Source organism: Musca autumnalis, unplaced genomic scaffold (genome assembly GCF_047663935.1).
Source record: "Musca autumnalis isolate F117 unplaced genomic scaffold, ASM4766393v1 scaffold_4, whole genome shotgun sequence".
NCBI lineage: Eukaryota > Metazoa > Arthropoda > Insecta > Diptera > Muscidae > Musca > Musca autumnalis.
The window spans coordinates 230,380,643-230,404,170 of record NW_027411977.1 but is presented as its reverse complement, the minus strand read 5'-3'; the positions used below and the strand labels follow the sequence as shown (position 1 = coordinate 230,404,170).

General features: G+C 36.5%; 1 protein-coding gene across 2 annotated transcripts in view; it reads right to left on the bottom strand.

The window, feature by feature from the left end:
• Nucleotides 1-9,462: 9,462 nt before the first annotated feature.
• Nucleotides 9,463-23,528, bottom strand: part of LOC141400579 (uncharacterized) — a 42,873-nt gene continuing 28,807 nt past the window's right edge. For both annotated transcript variants that reach the window (XM_073979823.1, XM_073979822.1), the window contains exon 2: nt 9,463-12,311. In XM_073979823.1, the coding sequence (XP_073835924.1) occupies nt 9,655-12,311 (2,657 nt within the window). In that variant the 3' untranslated portion in view covers nt 9,463-9,654. The remainder of the gene's footprint in view (nt 12,312-23,528) is intronic.

The following is a 23,528-nucleotide window of genomic DNA, read 5'->3' as shown; positions in this document are numbered from 1 at the left end:
CTTTTGTGTGCTCTTTCGTTGCGTTCGGGTCATGTGTGTGTGAATAGCCGAAAAACTTCGTAACTTCAACAATACCAAAGAACGGCTTTGCTTTAGATGTTATGACATCATATACATACAGTGACACAGAAAAGTATACATACACCCCACAAAAATGCAGTTTTGGCTAAATCGTTGGGTTTTTTACAGCAACAACTGCACTGTGTGGCTCTTTGGCGACAAAATAACCATAATTACACAAATTTATTTTAATCTAATACGTATATTTAATACAATTAAAGAAATTCAATTTTCACAACACAGAAAAGCATAGATGGGCTTTCTTGCACGCCAGCGTTGCTATGTTTTGTTTCTCTTTTTCGTTGTTACAACATAAATATGTAAATATTTACGGGTAATTTTGCAAATTTGTTTTCAATATAATAGTTTTTTGGACTTGTTAAGATACCGTCTGTGTTTAAAAAATATTAAAAAAGCAAAGAAATTTTAACAAAAGCCGCGTTCTAATTTTCCCTTAAATTATATTTAAGAAGAATTTTGCCCATCTATGCAGAAAAGTATACATACACCCCAAGGGAATACGAGTATTATCGTAAAATTTATGGAATTAGTAGCAAAATTTATACATTTTTTAGTTTTGGCGAATGTCTCTGGGTGTCTGAGATATATTTTAGAGAAAAGAAAATAATTTTTGGGGGTCAAATGCGGTTATTTGGGGTCAAATTTCTTATATACCTCGTTAAAGCTGACCCTTGCTTAATTTTTTGAGTTTTTAGCTATTGTATTTTTTTAAAAAAAAAGCACAAAATTAGTATCAGATAGCAAATCTGGAGACGCTAGAAGGCTTTGAAGTTGTTTTTGTGCGAAATATACCTTCCTGAACGTCGATAAACGCACGTTTTTCCTCAGATTTCTCAGGATGTGAATAGATTCCGCGGAATTCTTGGTGCAAATTACATATAGATGGCCTTGAATTGCCTTGTAATATTGTCAGATACAATCCTTGGACATTAATTGAATCAGAAATTTGATATATTTTGTTACAAACCTGTTCCCAAAGCTTCTAAAGCAACAAAATATAAGCACTACCAAAAAAGCATGAAATTTGTACTGTGAACAACGTCGTTTTCGTATTATGATCATTACCGTTACTATAGGCGCGAAACGTTTCGTATAATTGTACATTTCTGAGTCGATTGATGCCCAAGGATTGTATCCGACAATATTACAAGGCAATTCAAGGCCATCTATATGTAATTTGCACCAAGAATTCCTCGGAATCTATTCACTTCCTGAGAAATCTGGGGGAAAACGTGCGCTTATCGACGATCAGGAAGGTATATTTCGCACAAAAACAACTTCAAAGCCTTCTAGGGTCTCCAGATTTGCCATCTGATACGATATTTGTGCTTTTTATAAAGTACAATACCTAAAAACACAAAAAATTAAGCAAGGGTCCGCTTAAACGAGGTATATAAGAAATTTGACCCTAAATAACCGCATTTGACCCCCAAAAATTATTTTCTTTTCTCTAAAATATATCTCAGACACCCAGAGACATTCGCCAAAACTAAAAAATGTATAAATTTTGCTACTAATTCCATAAATTTTACGATTATACTCGTATTTCTTTGGGGTGTATGTAAACTTTTCTATGTTGTGAAAATTGATTTTCTTCAATTGTATTAAATATACGCATTAGATTAAAATACATTTGTGTAATTATGGTTATTTTGTCACCAAAGAGCCACACAGTGCAGTTGTTGCTGTAAAAAACCCAACGATTTAGCCAAAACTGCATTTTTGTAGGGTGTATGTATACTTTTCTGTGTCACTGTATGTTGTAAGTGCATAGTCTAACAAGGGTTTAATATTCCTCCTCACAGGTGCTGACACACATCTAGTCAGTAGTGGGATTCTGTAAAGAGCAGTACACATTGTCAGTTTTGAATGACGATATTTCGCAGTTATCGATAACTGTACAACCGTCCAGCAACCACAAAACATTTTGTGGTTGCATGATGAATGACAAAAATCAACGGCCACACTAGCAAGCACCAACAAAGCTGTCATTCAAAACTGGCAATGTGTACTCAGCTTAACTCTTTTTGGCTGTTATCGATAACACTGTGCTACAGTGAAAATTTGCAGGGGTTCTAATGCATAAATTCGGTTTTGCGGGAGTCCACAGAAGACGAAAATACCTTTGGTTTCTTTGGGTCACTTCGGTTTTTCATTTTATAACGGTAAATGTAGTGAAAAATGGGCTTTCTTGGATTTTCAACTTTAAACGGACATTACTTCTTTTTTCCACAACCGATTTGGGCACAATGTTTTTCATTATAAAGGGGAGAGTAATACCTTTCGAACAAGCAATAGATTTTTAAAATCGGTTAATGCCCGTAATTTCTACGCGTAGTTATCTATGAGTTCATAGATATCCCCCGTGTAAGCAAAATTTCATAATTTCAATCCATAGGTAACGTTACCGGGTCGAAAACGGTCGTGTTACTTACACCAAGGATTTTGCCTGGTTGATCGTTGCCAATGTGTTAAAAATTGTAACACACTTATATGTGGCAATGTTTTTACGAAATCATGAATGAAAATCACCAATGTTACCACATGTTTTCAAAATTTACACGCCTCGGTAAATGGCACGTAGAAATTACCAAACGCGTGGGTAAGATAACTAATGGGTAACCACCTACCCGGTTACCTAGGGCTAGAAATTACGGGCATAACAAATGGCTAAGTAATAGTGGTTTAAGTGTGACAAAAACGCATTAAAAAACAATAAACAGTGTGTGCAAATCGGTTGTGGAAAAAAGAAGTAATGTCCGTTTAAATTTGAAAATGCAAGAAAGTCAATTTTTCTCTACATTTACCGTTATAAAATCAAAACCCGAAGTGACCCAAAGAAACCAAAGGTATTTTCGTCTTCTGTGGACTCCCACAAAACCGAATTTGTGCATCAGAAATCCTGCAAAAAAATTTTGTCCACTTTTGTATCACAGTGTAATTGTCGGTAAAATTAAAATGCTTATTATTTCGATAATTAACGAAATTTTTCGGTAAGTTAACGATGAATAAAAAGTAGTCGCTAACCTCTACCGACACAAACAGTGATGCCAAATTTTCTTTTAGAAATGCTGCTTTGTTTTATGACATTCCACGTCAGGGATGGAAAGTTTTTATTATTAACATATCATGAGAAAAGGGAACGTTGTTTAAAGAAGGTTAACCCTGAAAAAGGCGATAATATAAGCATGGCCTTAATTGTATGTACCTACTAGGTAGCTATGTATATGAATTATTATTTTGGTTGGCGTTTTTTTATTTGGGATGACGACTTCTATTTTGCTTTTCAAAATAGTCAGGCTTAATCCCATAGTCGTTGTTTTAATATTTTATTAAAACAACTTTAATTTATTAGTGGGGAAAAATTGGCGATGTTTACCAAAGGGTAAGGCAGGGAAGACTATAGTTTCAGATTTTGCCACAGATCTTCATCAGTTCCCTTGTTTCATGTTTTCAACAAGAAACTTTTTATACCCAAGTGTCAATTGCTCGCTCAAATAGATAAGTGTCCAAAGAAAGACTCTGATCGGGAATTTCTTTGGCACTACCTAAACTCGAGCAACTTCACTTGCAAACAAAACCAAATCTGTCCCGCTGCTATGCGTTCGTTGAGTCTCAACGAAAAACACATAACTAATTTGTTGATATTGCCTATTAAGGGGTCGATTAGGCATTGCCACTAAAATTGAGTTGCGTTGTCAATTGTCAGCACAACTGAGATGAAATGTTGTATTATTGGTGTCAACCCAACTGGGTTGTTGATAAACGTGTTATCGATCATTGTTTTTTCAAACTTGTGAACTCTATTATATCCAAAAGGCACAATTCTCCAAAAATCTGTTTTAAAATGATAAGTTCAGTGGAATTATTTTTTGATGATTAAGAAAATGTACAGGACATAACATCCATTTATTAGAAGAAATTTGAGGGACAAGTCGAATCCATTGGAATTGCCATCTGTACTGTAAGTTGAGCTCATGTTTGAAAGATCTGTATAATCAGTAAATTATTTTAGGTTTAAGGCGTATTTTCGATTGCCAAAGGATGCCGTAGTTTACATTGTGGAACAGTTAAAAGATGACTTCAAAGTAAGTTACAGATCAACAGCAATACCCCCACTTTTAAACGAGTGCGCTGCGTTGAGATTTTTTGCGGAGGGAAGTTTCCAAAAGTCCCATGGCAATGATTACAACAATTGCATGGCTCAATCTACATTGTCGAACGTATTGAAGGAAGTTGTCCACTTGATAGAGGACAAATTGGATCGTTTCGAAGTTGACGGAGGAGGAAAAAAGACAAAACAAAAATCATTTTTATTCAAGAACGAAATTCCCTGGTGTAGTCGGCTGTATAGATGGAACCCATGTGCACATTGGATTTGCACTCAATTTATCAATTAATATTTCAAACTGTTGTTTTATTGTTATTTTCACCATATTTTTTGATACACAAAATAAATTAATCATGCAAATAATCAGCAATTGTTAAGAACATGTTTTTGTACCCTCCATCATAGGATGGGGGTATATTAAGTTTGTCACTACGTTTGTAACTACTCGAAATAATCATTGACCCCACAAAGTATATATATTCTTGATCAGCGTGCAATTCTACATCGATATAGCCATGTCCGTCCGTCTGTCCGTCTGTGGAAATCACTCTAGCGTCCGAACGGATTGACGTAGGTTGATGAAATTTTGGGAAAATATGTTATATTTACGTAGGACTTTTGGTATTGAAAGCGGGCTATGTAGGTCCACGCTTTCGTATAGCCCCCATACAAAATGACGCGTGACGCGTCGTCGTTTTAAGGAATTTTTAAGATATTTGGCCCATTTTACCACCGAATTGGTTTTAATTTGGTACTTTGTGTCTCCAGAGGCCAAAAAATATTCCTACCAAAGTTGGGTTATATCGGTCCACGTTTTGGTATAGTCCCCACATAAGACCCCTTATAAAGCACGCGTCATTTTAATATATTTTGAATGTATTAGACTCATTTGACCAAAGAATCGGTTGTAACTTTGTATTTTGTGTTTCCAGAGGCTAAGAAACATTTCTACCATAAAATGTTTATATAGGTCCACTTGTTGATATAGCCCCCATAATAAAATATCTCCCGATTTTCGATATTTTGAACGTTTTAGCCTCATTATCACACCGATATGGCTGAAATTTGGTATTTAGTCTTCTTTAGGCGTATAAAACTTTCCCCCCGAAATTTGTAGGTACGCCACGCCATCTTATAGTCCCCATAGAATGGTACCTTCCGGATTTCGGTATTTTGAAGGTTGTGGGCACATTAATCCACCGAAATGGTTGAAATTTGTGGTGGAGGGTATAAAAATTTCAGTTGGAGGTTGCCATACATAAAGTAATTTTGACAACTGGCAACTCCACTCAACGATAATTGCTAACGATAATCGACCCCTAATAGCAATAAACCACACATTTGACGGTGCCCGGTCTTACAATTAGGATGGTTGGAGTTTTTTATTTCGGATGGCGATTAAACCTGACTATTTTGAAAAGCAAAATAGAAGCTTTTCAAAATATTCAGGTTTAATCAAATAGTTGTTATTTTAATATTTTATTAAAACAACTTAAATTTATTACTCTCAGCCTTTTGGCGAAGTAGGGTATATGCACTTTGATGCTATCAAAAATATGTTTCATCGATGTAATGTTTTTGTCTGGTTTGTGAACATAATAACTTTCGAACGGATCAACCGAGTTGTTTAAGGATATGTTTTGGATTTTTTAATGTTTCTACAGCGGCTTATCCTCGCGGACTCTATAACGACTTAAAGGTTCCACCAAATCCCTGACGGCACCAAATGAAGTGACTGATGAACACGATAACTTCGGTTATTTGTCTCACAAAAATTCAAGATTTTTGCATATCTGTTTACACGGATATAATGTTTTTCCATGCTTTTTGGCATAATGGTGCAAAAGTATGGTGCAATATATAAGATGGAACATTAAGACCTGCTGATTTCAAACAATCTGTCAAGTTTTTTTGTTATTCTGAATTAATCGTATAAAAAAGTCAACAAAATTTTTGACAGCTTGAAGTAATTTCAATTAAAATAATCTTGTTGTAGTTACTGATCCACCTTATTTATTGCATCGTGGTGCTAAAGCTCTAAAAAATCATACGGTGAGTAACCCGACAAAGAAGTTTGAAGGTAGTTTGATACTCAAAAGAAATTTGAATGTTGTTTGATACTCGAGAAGGTAATTTTTGATTCCCGACAAAAAAGTTTGAAGAGGATTTTATATTCGAGAATATAGTTTGATAACCGACAAAGAAGTTTGAAGGTGTTTTGAAACTCGAGAGGATAATTTGATACCCAAGAAAGAAGTTTGAAGGTGTTTTAGCTGTTTTGATACTCGAGAAGGTAGTTTGATACCCGACAAAGAAGTTTGAAGGTGTTTTAGCTGTTTTGATACTCGAGAAGGTAGTTTGATACCCGACAAAGAAGTTTGAAGGTGGAAGAAATTTAAACGTTTGACAATTTAAAAAGAAGTTTGAATGTGGTTTGATACTCCAGAAGGTGGCTTTTGATTTACTACAAAAAAGTTTGGAGGTGCTTTGATACAAGAATATGGTTTGATACCCGGCAAATAAGTTTAAATTGTTTTTGATATTCGAGAATGTAGTTTGACACCCGACGAAGAAGTTTGAAGGTGTTTTGACACTCGGTAAGGTAGCTTGATACCCGGCAAGGAAGTTTGAAGACGTTTTGATACCCGACAAGGAAGTTTTAAAGCGTTTTGATACTCTACAAGGTAGTTTGATACCCCAAACAGAAGTTTGAAGTTTATTTGCTACTGGATAAAGTAGATTGACACCCGACAAGGAAGTTTGAATGTCATTTGATACTCGTGAAGGTAGTTTGATACCCGACAACAATTTTAATTGACAAAGAAGTTTGAGTGTGGTTTGATACGCGACAAGGTGGTTTTTGATTCCCGGCAAAAATGTTTGACGGTGGCTTGATACTCGAGAAAGTAGTTTGATACCCGACAAAGAAGTTTGAAGGTGGTTTGATATATGTACGAGATGATAGTTCGATGCCCGACAAAGAGGTTTAATGGTGTTTTAATACACGACAAAAAAGTTTGAAGGTGGTCCGAAAGGTCGAAAAGGTAGTTTGATACCCGACAAAGAAATTTAAAGGTGTTTTGCTACTAGGGAAGGTAGTTTGATACCCAACAAAGAAGGTTGGATGTGTTTTGCTATTCGAGAAGGTAGTTTGATATCCGACAAAGAAGTTTGAAGGTGATTTTATAAAATCCCAGCAAAAAATGGAAGTTGTGCAATGTATAGACAGAATTTCGCTGCTTATTTTTTACAAAGTTTAGGAGAGCTGTTGCTTACATTTTTAGGTTATGTCCTACAAAAAACATAATGTAGCAAACAACATAAACTGTATGTAAAATGACAATTTTGTTGTACATATGCATTCACATGTGAATATACAAGCTACATAACATACGTAAAAAAGCAGATGGCACCTTAAAGCTGTGTCTAAGTAAGTCATTGTGGAATTTTGTTTCTTGGTGTAAATTTGCCATCAGTGGCGTCAGTTAGTGACAAAGTAAAGTAAAGCTGTGTCCAAATACAGCATTGCGGAATCGCAATAAAAAACTTTTGTTATTTTGCACGGAAAATATAAGCTTCCCGTTCTTTTTAATAGTAAAACTCGTAAAAGAGAGAACTGTAAAAATATTTTTCTCGCACAAAAGTTTTTTGAAATAGTTCGGGAACGGGAAAATAGAAAATACGTAAAAAAACTGGAACAAATGTCAAAGTCGGCGTATCAGCCAATCAGACGCCGGCAACCATGTTACCAATTTGTACACGCTTAATTTTGTCGAGTAAACAGTTTTTAAAGAGACCGCCATTCAGCGCCATTTTTGTTCAAAGAGAAGTGAACATTTTACAACTTCTTTGTGTACGGGAACGTTTTTTCGGGTAAAATGTGTAAAAATTTTAAAAACTTTTTAGTTCTGGAACAAAGCTATGACATTAATACAATGTTAATTCACATGTGAAGTCTTGATTGATGTAAATGTACCATCAAGTGGCGGTAGTTACTGGACAACTAAAGTAAAGCTGTGCCCAAATAAATTATTGTGGAATCGTAATTCGAAAAATTTGGTTTTAATTTGCAGGGAAAATTTACAGCCTGTTTCACTATGTTGAAAGAAAATGAAAACGAAAGAAAAACTACATAACTCGTGTATGATTTTCAAATTGTGTAATTGTTTCGAAGCAAAAACAAAGTCAATATTACCATGAATAGCAAAGTTTAGGTGTTTTTCGTTCGTATTAATTTTCTTTCGACATAGTGAAACAGGCCCTTAATTTCGTTTTGTTCCAGAACTAAAAAGATTTTACAATTTTTACGACTTTTGCACATATTACCGAAAAACCGTTCCCGTACACAAAAAAATTGTAAAATGTTCACTTCTCTTTAAACAAAAATGGCGCTGAATTACGCTCTCTTTAAAAACTTTTTACTCGACAAAAGCTCTGTTCCTTTACGTGCAAGAATCTTCAAGTTTTACAACTTTTTACTCGAAAAGCGTTCCTTTACTTCAGACACCATACAATTCATATGGAACCAGATTACAACTTTTGCTACTTTTGCCGGTTTTACCACTTTCAAAAGTAAAGGAACAGACCAAAATTTGAGCGTGTAAAAAATAGTAACATGATTGCCGGCGTCTGATTGGCTGGTACGCCGTTTTTTACGTATTTTCCATTTTTCCGTTCCCGAACTATTTGAAAAAAACTTTTGTGTGAGAACAATTTTACAGTTCTCTCTTTTACGAGTTTTACTATTAAAAAGTACGGGAACAAAGCTTTCAGCTTACAAAAACCTTCTTGATGTAAATGTGCAGTTAGTGGTGTCAGTTAGTGAACAAGTAACGTAAGTAAATCATTGTAAAATAAAACAATATTTTCACGGTTTTGAGTTAGACTATGTTTACATTTACGAAATCCACTCGATTTCATCTGCCAATTCTTTTGTGTACACGTCAAATGAAAACTCATCTGAAATCGATTGGATTTCATTTGACGTTTGAGCAATGGAATTGACATTTGAAATCGAGTGGATTTCGTAAATGTAAACATAGTATTAGATTAGAGAACTGCTTGGTCAAATTTAAACTAGGTTGCCTTTTATTCTTCTACCAGAAATGACTTGAGCCAGAATCCTATGCTGCTTGTGCCTGTCTCCGCTTTGAATGTTGTGTTCTCCCTTCATTTCTGTGTGTTCGTGGTTGGCATTTGTTTTGTCATGACTTCTTAACCGTACTTACCCTTTTCCTTGCCGAAATGTCTCCAAAGTAAAACACAAAAAGTTTATTCAATACAAGTTTATTAACATGAAACTGGGGATTTGTGGGCGTAAATTATTTAATTTTCTTGTATTTGAAATGAAATTTTTGGAATTTATTCTTCTTGTTTTTTTAACAATTATTAAAAAAGTCAATGAAAAAAATTAATAATTACATATAAACTTAAAAAAGGAAATAATATTTGAAGGGTAGATTTTAATCTTGAGGTTCATCTTTGATAAAAGGTGGTTTGGGGAATTCTGGTTCAAATGAATCGGCGGCAATGGTGCCGGCTGTTTCTAAAACAGGTATATCATTTGCATTTTGAGAAAAGGAATCAGCCGATGGTCCCTCGGGGGAATTGTTTGAATTTCTTGCTGCTGTAGTTGTTGATGACGATGTTGGACCATCTGTGGAATTAGAGTCCTGGTTGAATCTGGGACTATTGCTTCTTGTGTCGTTATCCATGGCTGATGAATTAAGGCTTCTGGGTTGTAAAATTTGAAATGGTGATGAGGAATTGGTGGTTGAGGTGGTCGTAGTGGTGCTGGTGGCGGCAATTGAACGAACATTGCCAACTACCGAACTGATGCTGGCAATGGGCACAGGCCGTATTTGTTGCATTTGTGGTGGTGGCCGTCCTCCTCCTCCTGGGCTAGAAGAAGCTAGTTTTATGGGTTGTTGGGATAACTTGAAGGGCTGATGTTGTTGTTGCTGCTGCTGATGTTGCTGCATGCCCTGACGCATTTGTTGTAAATGTTGCTGCAACCCTTGACGCATTTGTTGAATATTTTGCAATGGTTGTAGAGAGTGCCGTGATTGTTGCACCGAGGCTGATGTTCCACCACCATTTGTTGTTATCACCCTGCTAGGCACACCTGCAGAAGAGTTTGGTGCTGGACCACATATGGAGTAGCGTCTGCGAAAGATATTTGCACTGGGCACATGTGTGGAAATGCTAATTTTTTGACCCTGTGGTGTGGAGGTGGCATGTGGTGAGCTACCCGATAAAACTGGTGAACGAGTGGTGCTGGGTGGCAACATTGGTGATGTGGTTGATGATGATGTTGCTGCTGCTGGAGAGCCGCTGGCATTACCAGCGGCGCCAGTGCTTGTTACAGCTCCTGTTTGTTTGGGTACTATTTTTGGATACTGAATTGCAGTGCCCCTCATCGGAGTGGTACAAGGATTGTTGAGAGGTGCCATTTTTTTCATGGGACCTATGTATGTGGGTGCACGATTTAATGGTGGCTTAGATGGGGTGACAAAAAATGTACCTGCGTTACTGCTGCTGCCGCTGCTACTTTGATGTGTGCCAACCACCTTTTCTCCACCACCCACCACCATGGATGAGGTGGAAGAAGCAGACGAAGTAGTGGAACCTCCCGTGCCCGAGTTTGGTACCTGATTTTTAGGATATATACGATAAATCCGCCGTTTATCACCATTTTGGGCCAACAAAGTACCACCACTTTGTCCCGTAACCTTAACGGCCTTGTGCAGAATGTGTCGTGGTATACCCAAGGAATCGTGGGATTTTGCTCCGCCAGTGGGATTTGGTGAACTGGTTTCCCGTTCATCATCCCCAAGTAGCTCCTCCAGGCCATTGGTAGTGGGTGAATGTTGTTTGGGATCAGACAAACGATTTGGTTTGGTTAAATTGGTTTCCGATGATGACCTTACAATTGTCACCTTTTTATTGGCATCAACAACTTCGGAGGAGACCTTGGCAGCCTTTACCAGGGACACTAACTCCCGCATTAAACGCAATTCACCACTGGTGGCAGATTCAAAATGCTTTGCCATGGGTGGTGGCAGCTCAACAATATCATCTTCATCATTGGGGAAATTCTTGGCATCGTCCAGGACATCCATCAGAGCCAGGTAAACACGCTGCTTAAAATTGATTTTCTGGCGGAAATTCATTATTCGAATTTGAGGCCTCAATGAATCCAGGAACTCATCATCCAATGTGCGTGGTTCTTCATTGCTTTGTATGGCCTTTTCATCGGTTATTTCCATTCGCTCGGTCTCGGTGCTGGCATCCAACATTTCAGGTTTTGCAAAGACCTCAGCGTCTGAGGTGGATTTGATTTGCTGCCAATTATTTTCCAAATTCTCAATAACTTTCACCTCATTGAAGGTTGATTTTTTGGGTATGTCAATTTCAGGCTCATCACAAAAACTAACGGCAGCTTTCTTTTGTTTCTCTTCCCTTTGAGGTGATTCGGCGGGTTCATCAAGGGAAATGTTATTTTTGTACATAAATTCCCGTAGAACCAGACCGCCCAGTGACTTACGCCTCTCCATAATACGACGTGGCCTTTTCTCTTGTTGCATCTCTGTTTCAAGTTCGGGCACATAAATACGTTTTGGTGGTTTTCGGATACGTGTGGGCCGGCAATCATCAAAAGAGTTCAAGGACTGATTGGGACTAGGTGTCGGCTGAATTTGCTGCAGCCGTGGTAAAGGTGGTGGTGACTCAAGTTTTCGTTTAGATTGATCATCATCTGTGGTACTATTGGGCGCCAACTCCCCACCACTACCACCACCATTACTATCTGGATCCAGTTCAATAACTGACGAAGTTCTACGTAGCTTATTTTTAAAATGTTCATCGGCACTTTTGGTAGTATCGGTATCATTTAAACTGATATCATCTCTGTGTGAGCTATCTTCTTCTTTGTCCAATTGTAAAGGATTCATTTCATCAGCCCCACCAATGCTCTCATCATTCTTTTCCATCAGCGACATATGGGGAACCAAAAAGTCCAAATATTCGTACAAATAATATTGGGAACTTGTGCCAAATTTACGAAAAGATCGTGTAAATGAACTGCGTATTGTCTTCCATCGAAATCGGCAGTTGGAAGCTAGAGGTGTTTTTTGGGGGTAGGCAGGTAGGAAGGCGGGAAATTATGGTCAGATTTGACATGTAATTTCTCATAATTATATAACAATTGGTTAAGATTTTAATACGACTACTGTATGGTTAGGTTAGTAAGTGTGACTTTTTAAATATGTAAACACAAGAAGAGATTTAAAGATATTTATTACCAATAATTATGAAACATAAATCTATACCCAATCATAATACTAAAATATTAAGATTCGTCCATGCTACTACCTTTATTATTGCATGATGGTAAATTATTTTAGTACATCGCGTTGAATATTAGGCATGGGCGTAAGATTAAAAAAACCAACCCTGCTTTCGACAGCCTAAAACGCCTGTTAGACTATACACTTATATCATCTTTAAGAGCATTATGTCGATTTATTTAACATATATTGTATGTAAATGACAAATTAAATCGACTGGATTTGCTAAACCCACCATAGTCTAAACGTACCATAAGCCATGGTAGAATAAGGAATAGAGTTGTACAATCTAGTTCATTTGAAAGATCTAGTTCAATAGCTCAGCTCTTTAAACTGAACTAGGTCAGTAATCTAGTTCATAGTTCACTGTCCAGTTCGATCATTCGGATAAAAATCGTTCACCGGCTCTTAATCGGTCGTTTGATGAAAACGGATACATACACCCATAACAAAAATATTACATTTACATAGTTTTATTGCATTCTTAAAGAATGATTAATTAATTCTAGGAAAAAAAAACATCCTTCATTTAGGTGGCTGGCAAAAAATCTTATGTTGTGTGTGTGTGCAGAAATTGTCATTGCGAAAAAGCTTTGTGTTTGTGTGTTTCTTTTTATGTTTTCCCTTTTTTTATCCAAAAAGGCAGATTCATTAGGTAATCGATTCGACATATTTTAATATGTTATGTCTCTATGTTTTTGTAGAAATCTTCATTTTCGGACAGCTATTCCATGTACCTTGATTCAAAACATAAACAAACTGATCACATTACGAAGGCATCCCTTAACATAAAAGACGCCGTCACTTTATGTATTTGTGAACGACATGTTGAACTAGATTGTGAATCGTTCGTTGATCGTACGGTCACCGACTGATTATAGTTCAGTGAACTATTGAACTATAATGAACTATATCTACTGATCTAGTTCATACGCTCTTTTCAATGAATCGTTCAATTGAACTAGTTCGTTCATGAACTATACAACTCTAATAAGGAAGGTAGAACAGGTTCGAAAAAACCATACAAAATCAACACTACACTTACTAGGTGTTTACACCAGACAGTTTGTCTTCAAATACAACTCTGATCTACTAACACATACATACATTTGTCGGCTGTCTTCCAGCTGTCCATAATTGTTTTCATAGACAGTCGGGTTAACAAATTGTTGACATGTTTGTAAAAATCAGTGAGATAATAATTGAAATGAAAATTGAAAATTAAAAAAATTAAAAAAAAATAAATGGAACGTTGTAAAGAAAAAAATATATATATGTATTTTTTATGCGGATCTGCTACAAATGTTGCTGCTACAGATGTTGGCAACGCTTACAGAAGGTCGGCCATTCAGAGTACTGTTAACAACTTTTGTCAAACATATTAGATTGTTCATTATTGTGATTTGATTTCTTTTGTATTTTATGTCACAATCATGGTGGAATAAGAAGGTGTTACATCAAATCATGACAAACGTCAAATTTGCTCACAATAATGCATTATTGTGAATTGCTTGTTTACATTTTGTATGTGATTTTATTCACAATAACGCATTTTGACAACTGGTATGAAGATCAGCTGTTTTTTGGCGTTACACCTTATTATTCCTCGATGGTCACAATAATGTATTTGACAGCAAACTAAATAGTCAGGGCTAACTAGTTTGGCCTGAGTGTAGACTGTGGATGTTGGTGTTGCAGCATCGCAAATATGTACATATTTCAGTTATGTGGTGCTGATTCCTCTGTATTCAGACTCAAATATTCTGCAACATGGACTGGTTGCGCCCATAAAGAATCAAGAGACAGTGGTGAGTGAGCTAAACAAATGCAGCGTGTCATGTGGTCCCAATTCACATGCCGGGCATGTGTTGGATATCGTGGCATCAATTCGGGTCCGATACTGTACTGAGTCGACTGCATCGTCCGCTAAAGCCACTCGTTCTATCTTGATAGTTGGCGTTCTACTGCTGCAATGGATGGGTGGTGGTGGCCTCCGAATACGGAATACACACTGTAGCATTGTACGGTCTGCGCAACTGCATCAGTATGAATGCCATTCAAGTCTGCCTGATAGGTTCGTTGATAAAGAGGGCATCGTTTATACCTATTTTTCCAGATCATGAAGATCTCTCCTGACGTGCCTGAGCGAGGGAAGCCTGCCCACTATGTCGTGGCAATGATGCTCACGGCGATAACACCCCAAGAAGGTACTGCATCGACAACATTTTGTTGTGCTGATGCAAGGGTAAAATCTTCGTCTCCGCCTTCAATAGTGTCATGAGGGAACGATGGCGCCGCATATCTTACCACAAATCGGCCTATTGGGTTTGACACAAGTCGGTCAAAATGGGTTTGACACAAGTCGGTCACCGAAGAAAAAAATTGTAATCAGCTGTGGGCTCTGCTATACCTTTCTTATTATACCATGCTATAAGCCGTAATAAAGTCCCAATTTACATTAGGCGAGTTTACTTGCGGCAATTGTCAGTTTGTAGGTGAGAGAGGGTGCTGAGAGGCAAAGGGTTACCATATGCCTCACCTCTCTCTCCTACAAAATGACAATTGCCGCAAGTAAACTCGCCCAATGTAAATTGGGACTTAGTCGGCTTTCACACAGTGTACTTTCGTCACGGAGACGACGTCATTTCTTGCTCTCCGTTTTCGCTTCATTCGTATTTTTTTGTAAGCAGGGTTGCATTTTTGCGGGATTTTTGTGCCAATCGTACATCTTTACCTAAGCGTACTATTTATGTACCGAATGTACAAACATGTTTTAATGAAATATTTTGAAATAGAGATTACAAAATATGTGTATATATTGATTCTAATGAAAAACAATATTGCAGGTAAGAAATATAATAAATAAGTGCAATAAAATAATTACTTTGTGTATGAATTTACATCAACAGTACCTTTTCGTACGTTTTCTTCATTTAATTTTCCCACCCTGACAACATCTACGAATGAACATCAAAACGGAAGCTGTGAAATGTTGTCGTCAAAACGACACTGTGTGAAAGCCGACTAAGTCCATATTTACATTAGTCAATTTTCCTTTCTGCAATTGTCAGTTTGTCGGAGAGAGAGGGTGTTTAGAGGCAAAGGGTTACCATAGATATGGACATACAAAACTGTAATCAGCAGCTAAGTCCGTGTTTAGCCACACAAATTTCTCGGGAAAATAAATTCAGTTTTTAGGCAATAGGGGGTAGGAAAGAGTATTGAGGAGCTCTTTCCTCTCCGCTCTCTCCCAAAAAACTCAATTTACTTTCCCGAGAAATTTGTGTGTCTAAAGCAGAGTGAGGCAGAGAACATTTTTGGGTCTCTCTTGTGCTCTCAATGAGCGTAAATTTGTTGTTGTTCACAACGTGTTAGCATCTACACAGGCTGTGAGCGATAACAAATTTACGCTCACTTAGAGCACATGGGCTCTCTTGTGAGTCACAATGCCTCCTCCTGGTCTAAAGCGTTGATCTACACGCCTACACGTTGTCGTAACAACAGAGAATAACAAATCCGAATGAGAGCCATGTCAGCCGTTGTTTACCATAGGGACATTACTCTCCCATCAATTCTCTCATTTATTTTGGACACCAATGGTCTAAAGTTTAGACTCTAAACTTTAGAGTCTAAACCAGGAGGAGGCATTGTGACTCACAAGAGAGCCCATGTGCTCAAAGTGAGCGTAAATTTGTTATCGCTCACAGCCTGTGTAGATGCTAACACGTTGTGAACAACAACAAATTTACGCTCATTGAGAGCACAAGAGAGACCCAAAAATGTTCTCTGCCTCACTCTGGTCTAAACCATTGATGCTCAAAATAAAAAAGAGAGTAAAGTAGTGAGAGGATCACAAGAAAGTTTGTATCAGCATTCAGTGGTTGTTAGAACTGTCGACCAGTAAACATGTGGCGGGTGTGTGCGGTTTTGTTCAGTGTCCCCGCTAAAACTATGCGTACATACATGCACATGTTTACTTGTCAGCTGCTCAACGACGACTGATTGTTATTCTCATTGTGAGTACACGTATCATATAGTCACGTTAACGTATATCAGCCATGCACGCGTCTTTACGAAAAAGTTAACTAAAACTCTCTTTCCCATACAAAAACCCAAAATAGCATTATCTTCTTGTGCACCATTGCGTATATGCATTGATGCTCAAAATATTTTGTGCATTAGTCTCTCCGAGCGAGTCCTTCCTTTGCTAAACCACGACAGATGAGAATAAAGAAAAAAATATGTTGTTGTTCCAGTTACGTTAACGTATATGGATGATCTTGACTGATCTAAACACAGACTAAATGTGGACTTCCTTTTATGTTTAAAGTTTGAGAATCACTGTCTATAAAATAACTATAGAATTACTCAATGCGTATGTTACGTATGGGAGGATTGAAAAAAATGTCAGTGCGTAAAGCCCTAAGGCCAGAACAGAATCAATCGTCGCTTGCTTTGCTTGCTTCCCCAAATGTCAAATTATAAAGAAAGGCCAGAGCCTCTTTGCAAATCCGCCTGCGTTCTCCTTTAGGAGGCTCTGGCATTCCTTTATAATTTGACCTTTGGAAAGCAAGCAAAAGCTGTGTTCCTTTACTTACCTGAGTTTACCATTTTTAACCTGCAGAGCGTTCCTTAACCCCGAAAAGTGGAAAACTGGAAGCAATTTTTAAGAGAGTGAGAGAGGAGAGAGAGCGAAAATGGCTTTTAATGAAGAAGAAATTGGACGAAAAACAAAAGAAAAAGTCGAACGCTGACAAAACTAAATTAAAAACTGTGAAATAAAAGATTTTTGATTTTTTATGTTTCTTTTTGACATTGCAGCCAGATCTACCATTTTTCCGTTCCTTTACTTTTCTGGTAAAAATGTTCATGAGAGAGCAATTTTGACACTTTTCTCTTTTACCACTCTTACCATTAAAAAAGCAAAGGAACAAAGCTAAAGCAAGCGACGATTGATTCTGTCCTGCCCTTAAACACGTCCAACTTTTGTTTTTAAGTTTCGTGTCGTCCATCGTCGTCGATTTACGTTGGGCGTTGGTAACACACATAAAACTTTTGATAACGCCTTCGTGAGCCATATGTTTTATGTAAAACATATGTTCGGCAATCAACATTTAAGAAATGTAAAAATATAATATAATCCCTCCCAAACATTGTTATTACATACTTTTTATTATAAAATGAGTAACAAATAATAAAAAAAAAAAAAACAAGAATAACTTCAAAAATGAGTCAATGTGCAAAAACATAAATACAACAAGATAAGACATTGTTTTGCTGTCATTCTTAAGTGAATGGCTTTTGAATTTAACATAATGTAATTTTAGGATATGATAAAGTAACATTTTCTTCTTTTTTAATTAATTTCTCGTTGCAGTCGAGCTTGATGATCAATCAATAATGCAAGTGAAAAAGGAAAGCCGACGATTCGAACCCACACACCCATCACTATGTGACATGACATGTTTCGCCTTTGGTAATGAAGGCTCCTCAGACATATCGGATGTAGGACGGCTTCGCTATCAGCTAACTTTTACTCTTTCAAATGCATATTTGTTTTTACAACAACAATGGGGATTTTCCCATTTAGTTTTGCTTTCATGACAAACGCTTAGCGCTGCCTTTGAAAGTAATGAGTTTGGCTCTGAACGCTAACATGCCGTAACAACACTTTTTTCCTGTGTTTTTCGATGCAATTGACATGGAATTCTTCTGGAACAGATCCTTGAATTCATAAATTTCGTTTCTGATACTATTACATGATATGTTCCACCTAGATTGCGATTTTAAGTTACCTACAACCTGCATTGTTTCTGTTAAGGGTAATATTTCTATACATAGTTTGTATTTCTATACATTCTATACATTTTTTGTTGCATGCCTTTTGTCTAGTCTTATTTCTTCTATGTTTTTGCAATGCGTTTGTATAACATGTAAACAATGAAAAGTGAATAAATTTCTAACTTTGAAGTCCAAAACTGAGCGTTGTTGTGTGCAACACAAAGAGAATTAGAACAAGAGAAATTTTTGGACGTCAATGCCAAATGCAAAATTTTACCAAATGTTGGATGTGTTTACAGCTTAATAGAAGAGTTGAGGTAGAAACAGAATCAGCTCTTTGCTTGCTTCACTTGCTTTCCATATGTGAAATTAAATGGGGAACGCCGCCGGAATTGAGAAGATCCTCTGGCATTCCTTTATAATTTGACATTTGGAAAGCAAGCAACGAGCTGATTCTGTTTCCACCTTTACTGCTGGGGCTCAATACTGTGTCTATAAAAGATGGTATAAAGGAAAACAATGTCAAAAAATATTATACGGAAAATATTTTACTTTTTAATTTTCATGAAACAATAATTGTGTAATATAGCCATGAGATAAAAATTGGGTTAAGAAGATCATTGAAGATTTACATTTTGTATGTTCTCTCATTCCATTCCATTCATTGTCATTGATTTTTATTAAATCAACCGATTACTAAACTTGTTTTACCAAAAACATAGAAGAAATAAGACTAGACAAAATGCATGTAACAAAAAAATGTTTATGAAACAATGTGTAGAAACATTACCCTTAACAGGTTGCAGTTAATTCAAAATCGCAACCAAGGAGGAACATTTCATGTAATGGTATCAGAAACGAAATTTATGAATTCAATCATCTATTCAAGAATAATTCCATGTCAATTGGATCGGTAAATTCGGTAAATAAAAAAATGTTATTTCACCATATCGTAACATAACATTATGATAAATTCAAAAGCCATTCACTGAAGAATGATATCAAGGAAATGTCTTATCTTGTTGTATTTATGTCTTTGGTTTTACTCAATAATGCGGCTTCTACACGGTATGTTTTATGCATAACTACTGTCACTTTTTACAAATCTGAATTTTGTACACATGGTGTGAACCATACAAAAAATTGTATGCATCAAAGTGATATGGGTATGTGTACATAAGCATTTTTTACGAATAGAACGCGCTCTATTCTCGTTTGTAGAACAAAACGAAAACAGCTTTTTCGTTTGTTCGCAATATACAAAACGAAAACAACAGAAAACAACTGAAAAATAAAATTTTGCTGTGCAGAAGGAATTAGATATGGGCGAAAAAAACAGTGACAGATGCTATGCATAACATGTATAAAACATACCGTGTAGAACCACCATAAGTATTCAAACTAACAATCCCATATGATCACAGTTTGAAAGCCACCTGTGAATACGTGAATACCAATAACTCACAATGTACACACATAAATTGGATCTAAATAACAGAGCATGTGTTTCTTTGCCGCCAACAAAGGCAACCATAAACGACAGCCAGGGATGGAAAATCATAACTACACAATAGAGGAAAATTATCAAAGATGCTGTTCTGACGTTCTCTTAATATTAAAACTCGAAGATATTAAACACATGTATTTTATTACAAATATTAACCGAAACTATTAGATAGATCATCATGAGAAAAAAGTAAAAGAAAATACATTTCTCATGCAAAATGAAATACAGTTTGTCGATGGTCAGACTAGCACGATTTCAACATGGCGACGTCAAGTTTATTGGCGAGGGGTATGAAGTAGTGAAACCCATGTACATGGTTTTCTGTGTTTGTTGTGTTGCCTCTTCTTGTTCTTCGTTGCAAGATTTTTTCTTCAATTTTCTTTCATTTTTATTTTCTCAACCAAACGTTAACAACAAAACAAACATAAATATATTTAATAAAAACATTTAATTAATGAAATAGTGAAAATTTAACTATTAATATTAATTTAATTAATAATGTTAGTTATTTTGTGTTGTTTTTTGGTTTATGTCTTTTTTGTTTTTATTGGTATGAGAAACCCAACAAACGCGAATGGTAAAATAAAGAGAACACGCAAAGATCTTAAATTTCACGTTAACGTGTGTGGACATTAACGAAATTTGAAAAGAAACTTTAACGAAATTGGTTTCATGAAACCTTGCTAGTCTGACCATCGACTTTGTTTTTAAACATTAATGTTGGCTAATGCCATGTTCATACCAGCATTTGAATAACGTCGTTCGTTCTCATAATTACGTACACGAATTAATTTGATTTTTGTTTCTAAATTTGTACGCGAATTTGAAACGATGGACAAGAAATGTAAATGCATTGAAAGAGAAGACAAAATTTGTTATGATTTGAATGTATACTAGTCGTTAAACCGTTTGCTTTTCATTCATATTTTGCAGTTTTTCTAAAAATGTTTGGGTTTTTAATAACTTTTTAATTTTTGTATTTTTCCTGTCATAATTAATTTATTTCGATAAATTCTCTCGTTTGTTAGAGATGGGACATATTTTATCGTCGTTCTGAGAGTAATTTAAATTGAACAATGTACAAAAATCGTTGTTCGTTCTCAAAATTTTGTATGGGAAATGAAGTAATTGTATCGTAATTTGGGGTCGAACATCGAATAGAGAGCGAATTACCGCTAGTCTGAACATGGCATTACTTTTTTCACCATGCTTGAAAATATGAAAAAAAAAAAATAAAAAGGTGAGACATTCCTCATGTCATAGAATACTGTAATATTGCTTCAGTGGTTTTTAGTCTTATGCCACATGCTGAAATTTGTTATAAAAATTTCCTCATTCATCGGGGTTCTTAAATCGAGTTACACACTACAGCAAATTAATAAAATTACTCTAGTATGGAACTCGACCTAAGAGCGCATAATTTCATGAAATTTATTTCGCCGTGTAGCAGGGGGCTTTGAGTTGTATTGTTCACGAATGAATTAGTTTAAATCAGTGCCGACCAAGAAGAGCGACGCCAAAAATGTGAATGTATTTAAAACATTGGCAGTTTATGACAGTGTGTTAGTAAATTGTATGCACGCAAGCTACAAAACAAAAACAAATCAAAACATGTGCTCACTCTTCCACCAGAGGTTGATATACATAGTTCACTGAGCACTGACTGAAAGATCAACGAATGATCGTCGAACGAACCAATCTAGTGCAGACGTGACCAAAAAGAGAACAGCCCAAAAGGTGAATGTATTAAAACTATTGGCAACTTATGACTGTGTGTTAGTGTGTTTTTATGCACGCACGCTACAAAACAAAAACAAATCAAAACATTATCTCTTTTTCGTGCGCTCTTTCTATGCATTCGGGTCGTATGTGTGTAAATTGCCGAAAAACTTCGACACCGCTGTGTCAAAGAAGAACACATTTGATCTAGTGCAGCACATCAATCACGAATGCATAAAAGCGACGCCGTCGCACATTGGAAACAAATACAGATCTAGCGTTCAGAAAATAAAAGTCGATGTTTTATGTTTAAGGATTCGTGATATCTGTACCCATAGATTGTTTTAGGCTGTTCTTAAATAACACATATGATCTGTTAGAATTGATAGCAATCCATTATTTGCTCGTTTATTGGAGCAGAGGGGAGCTACAAAGGGTAATATTTCTTACAGGACCTCCAATTTTTATACCCTCAGCATTTATGCTAACGAGTGTATATACACTTTCATACGGGCAAAATGTGCCTCATCGAAATAATGGTTTTAGACCCCAAGTATGTTTGGACGAAATGTGTTTCAGACAATTTGGAGTCGATTGAGCAATGTCCGTCCGTCTGTCTGTCTGGCTGGCTGGAGCGCACGATAACTCTCGAACGGGTGCACCGATTCGGTTCAAATTTTGGCTTCGTAATATTTTGCCCAAACTTAGTTTAAGTTCGAAGATGGGCTATATCGGTCAACTCCTTCCGGTACCTCCCCCACAAAAGTTCGAAAATGTTCGGAAAATTTGTGCGCACGATAACTCTTGAAGGGAGTAACCGATTTGATACATACTTTGCCCATCGTAAAGTGTGTACCAGACTTAGATAAGGTTTCGATATATCAATCGGTCCACTCCTTCGGGTACCTCCCACACAAAAATTTCGGAAAAGTTCAGTTTAGGGCCATCTCTCGAATCGCTTTGATTTTTGTTTTAGCCACTTGTATTCACGACGGGCAAGTTTCCTTAGGGGCAAGTCCATACTTCCCGAGAACTTAGCCTGAAAGTTGCAAAAACCCCCTTTGACACCATGTGAGGTGGGTGGTTGGAGCGCAAGATAACTCTCGAACGGATCTGCCGATTCGGTCCAAAATTTGGCCTTAGTAATATTTTGTCCAAACATAGTTTAAGTTCGAAGATAAGTCATATTGGTCCACTCCTTCAGGTAACTCCCCCACAAAAGTTCAAAAATGTCTACTAGATATAGATCAGGTTCAAATATGGACTATATTTGTCCACTCCATCCGGTAGCTCCCACAAAAATTTCGGATAAGTTCACTTTAAGACCTGCTATCCAATTTTTTTCAGGGGCAACTCCATACTTCTTGAGCACCGACTGATACTTTTTTACTTGTTTGATCTAAAATCATAAAAATATTAAGTTCTTTCGACGGGTTTTTAATGTTTTCTTATTTTTGATAATAGTTTAGCACATTTTCTTCACAATCACAAATATTATTGATATTTGCAATATATTTTGGAGGTCTTTACGGGGCATTATTTTTGATTCTGGGTCCATATGGGTTTTCAGCCCCATTAACTCTAGAAGGGGAATTACAATTTTTATTTTTGGTGCAGGTTCATTCAGGAAAATAATGTTAGGAAGAAAAACTAAAGTTTTCCCTATGATTTTGACGGTCAAGTTTAAATTTCCTTAAGAAATTGTCTTATTTACTTAAAGTGGCTCTATTATTTCGCACAGATCTTTACAGGCTCTGCCCTGCCTAATACAAGGTCAACCCCCAAACTGGACAAATGTTGACTGAATTTTATTTATAGGATAATATTGCACTATAAAAATGCAATCTTCGCCATAAAACACTTTTCAGAAGTGGTTTAGAAACGTTTAATGCGTTGTAACTTCAGTGGCTCTATTATTTCGCACACCAGTGTACGTTCAATGTTCCGTTATTCCGTTTCGACTAATCAATTCTAGTTATTG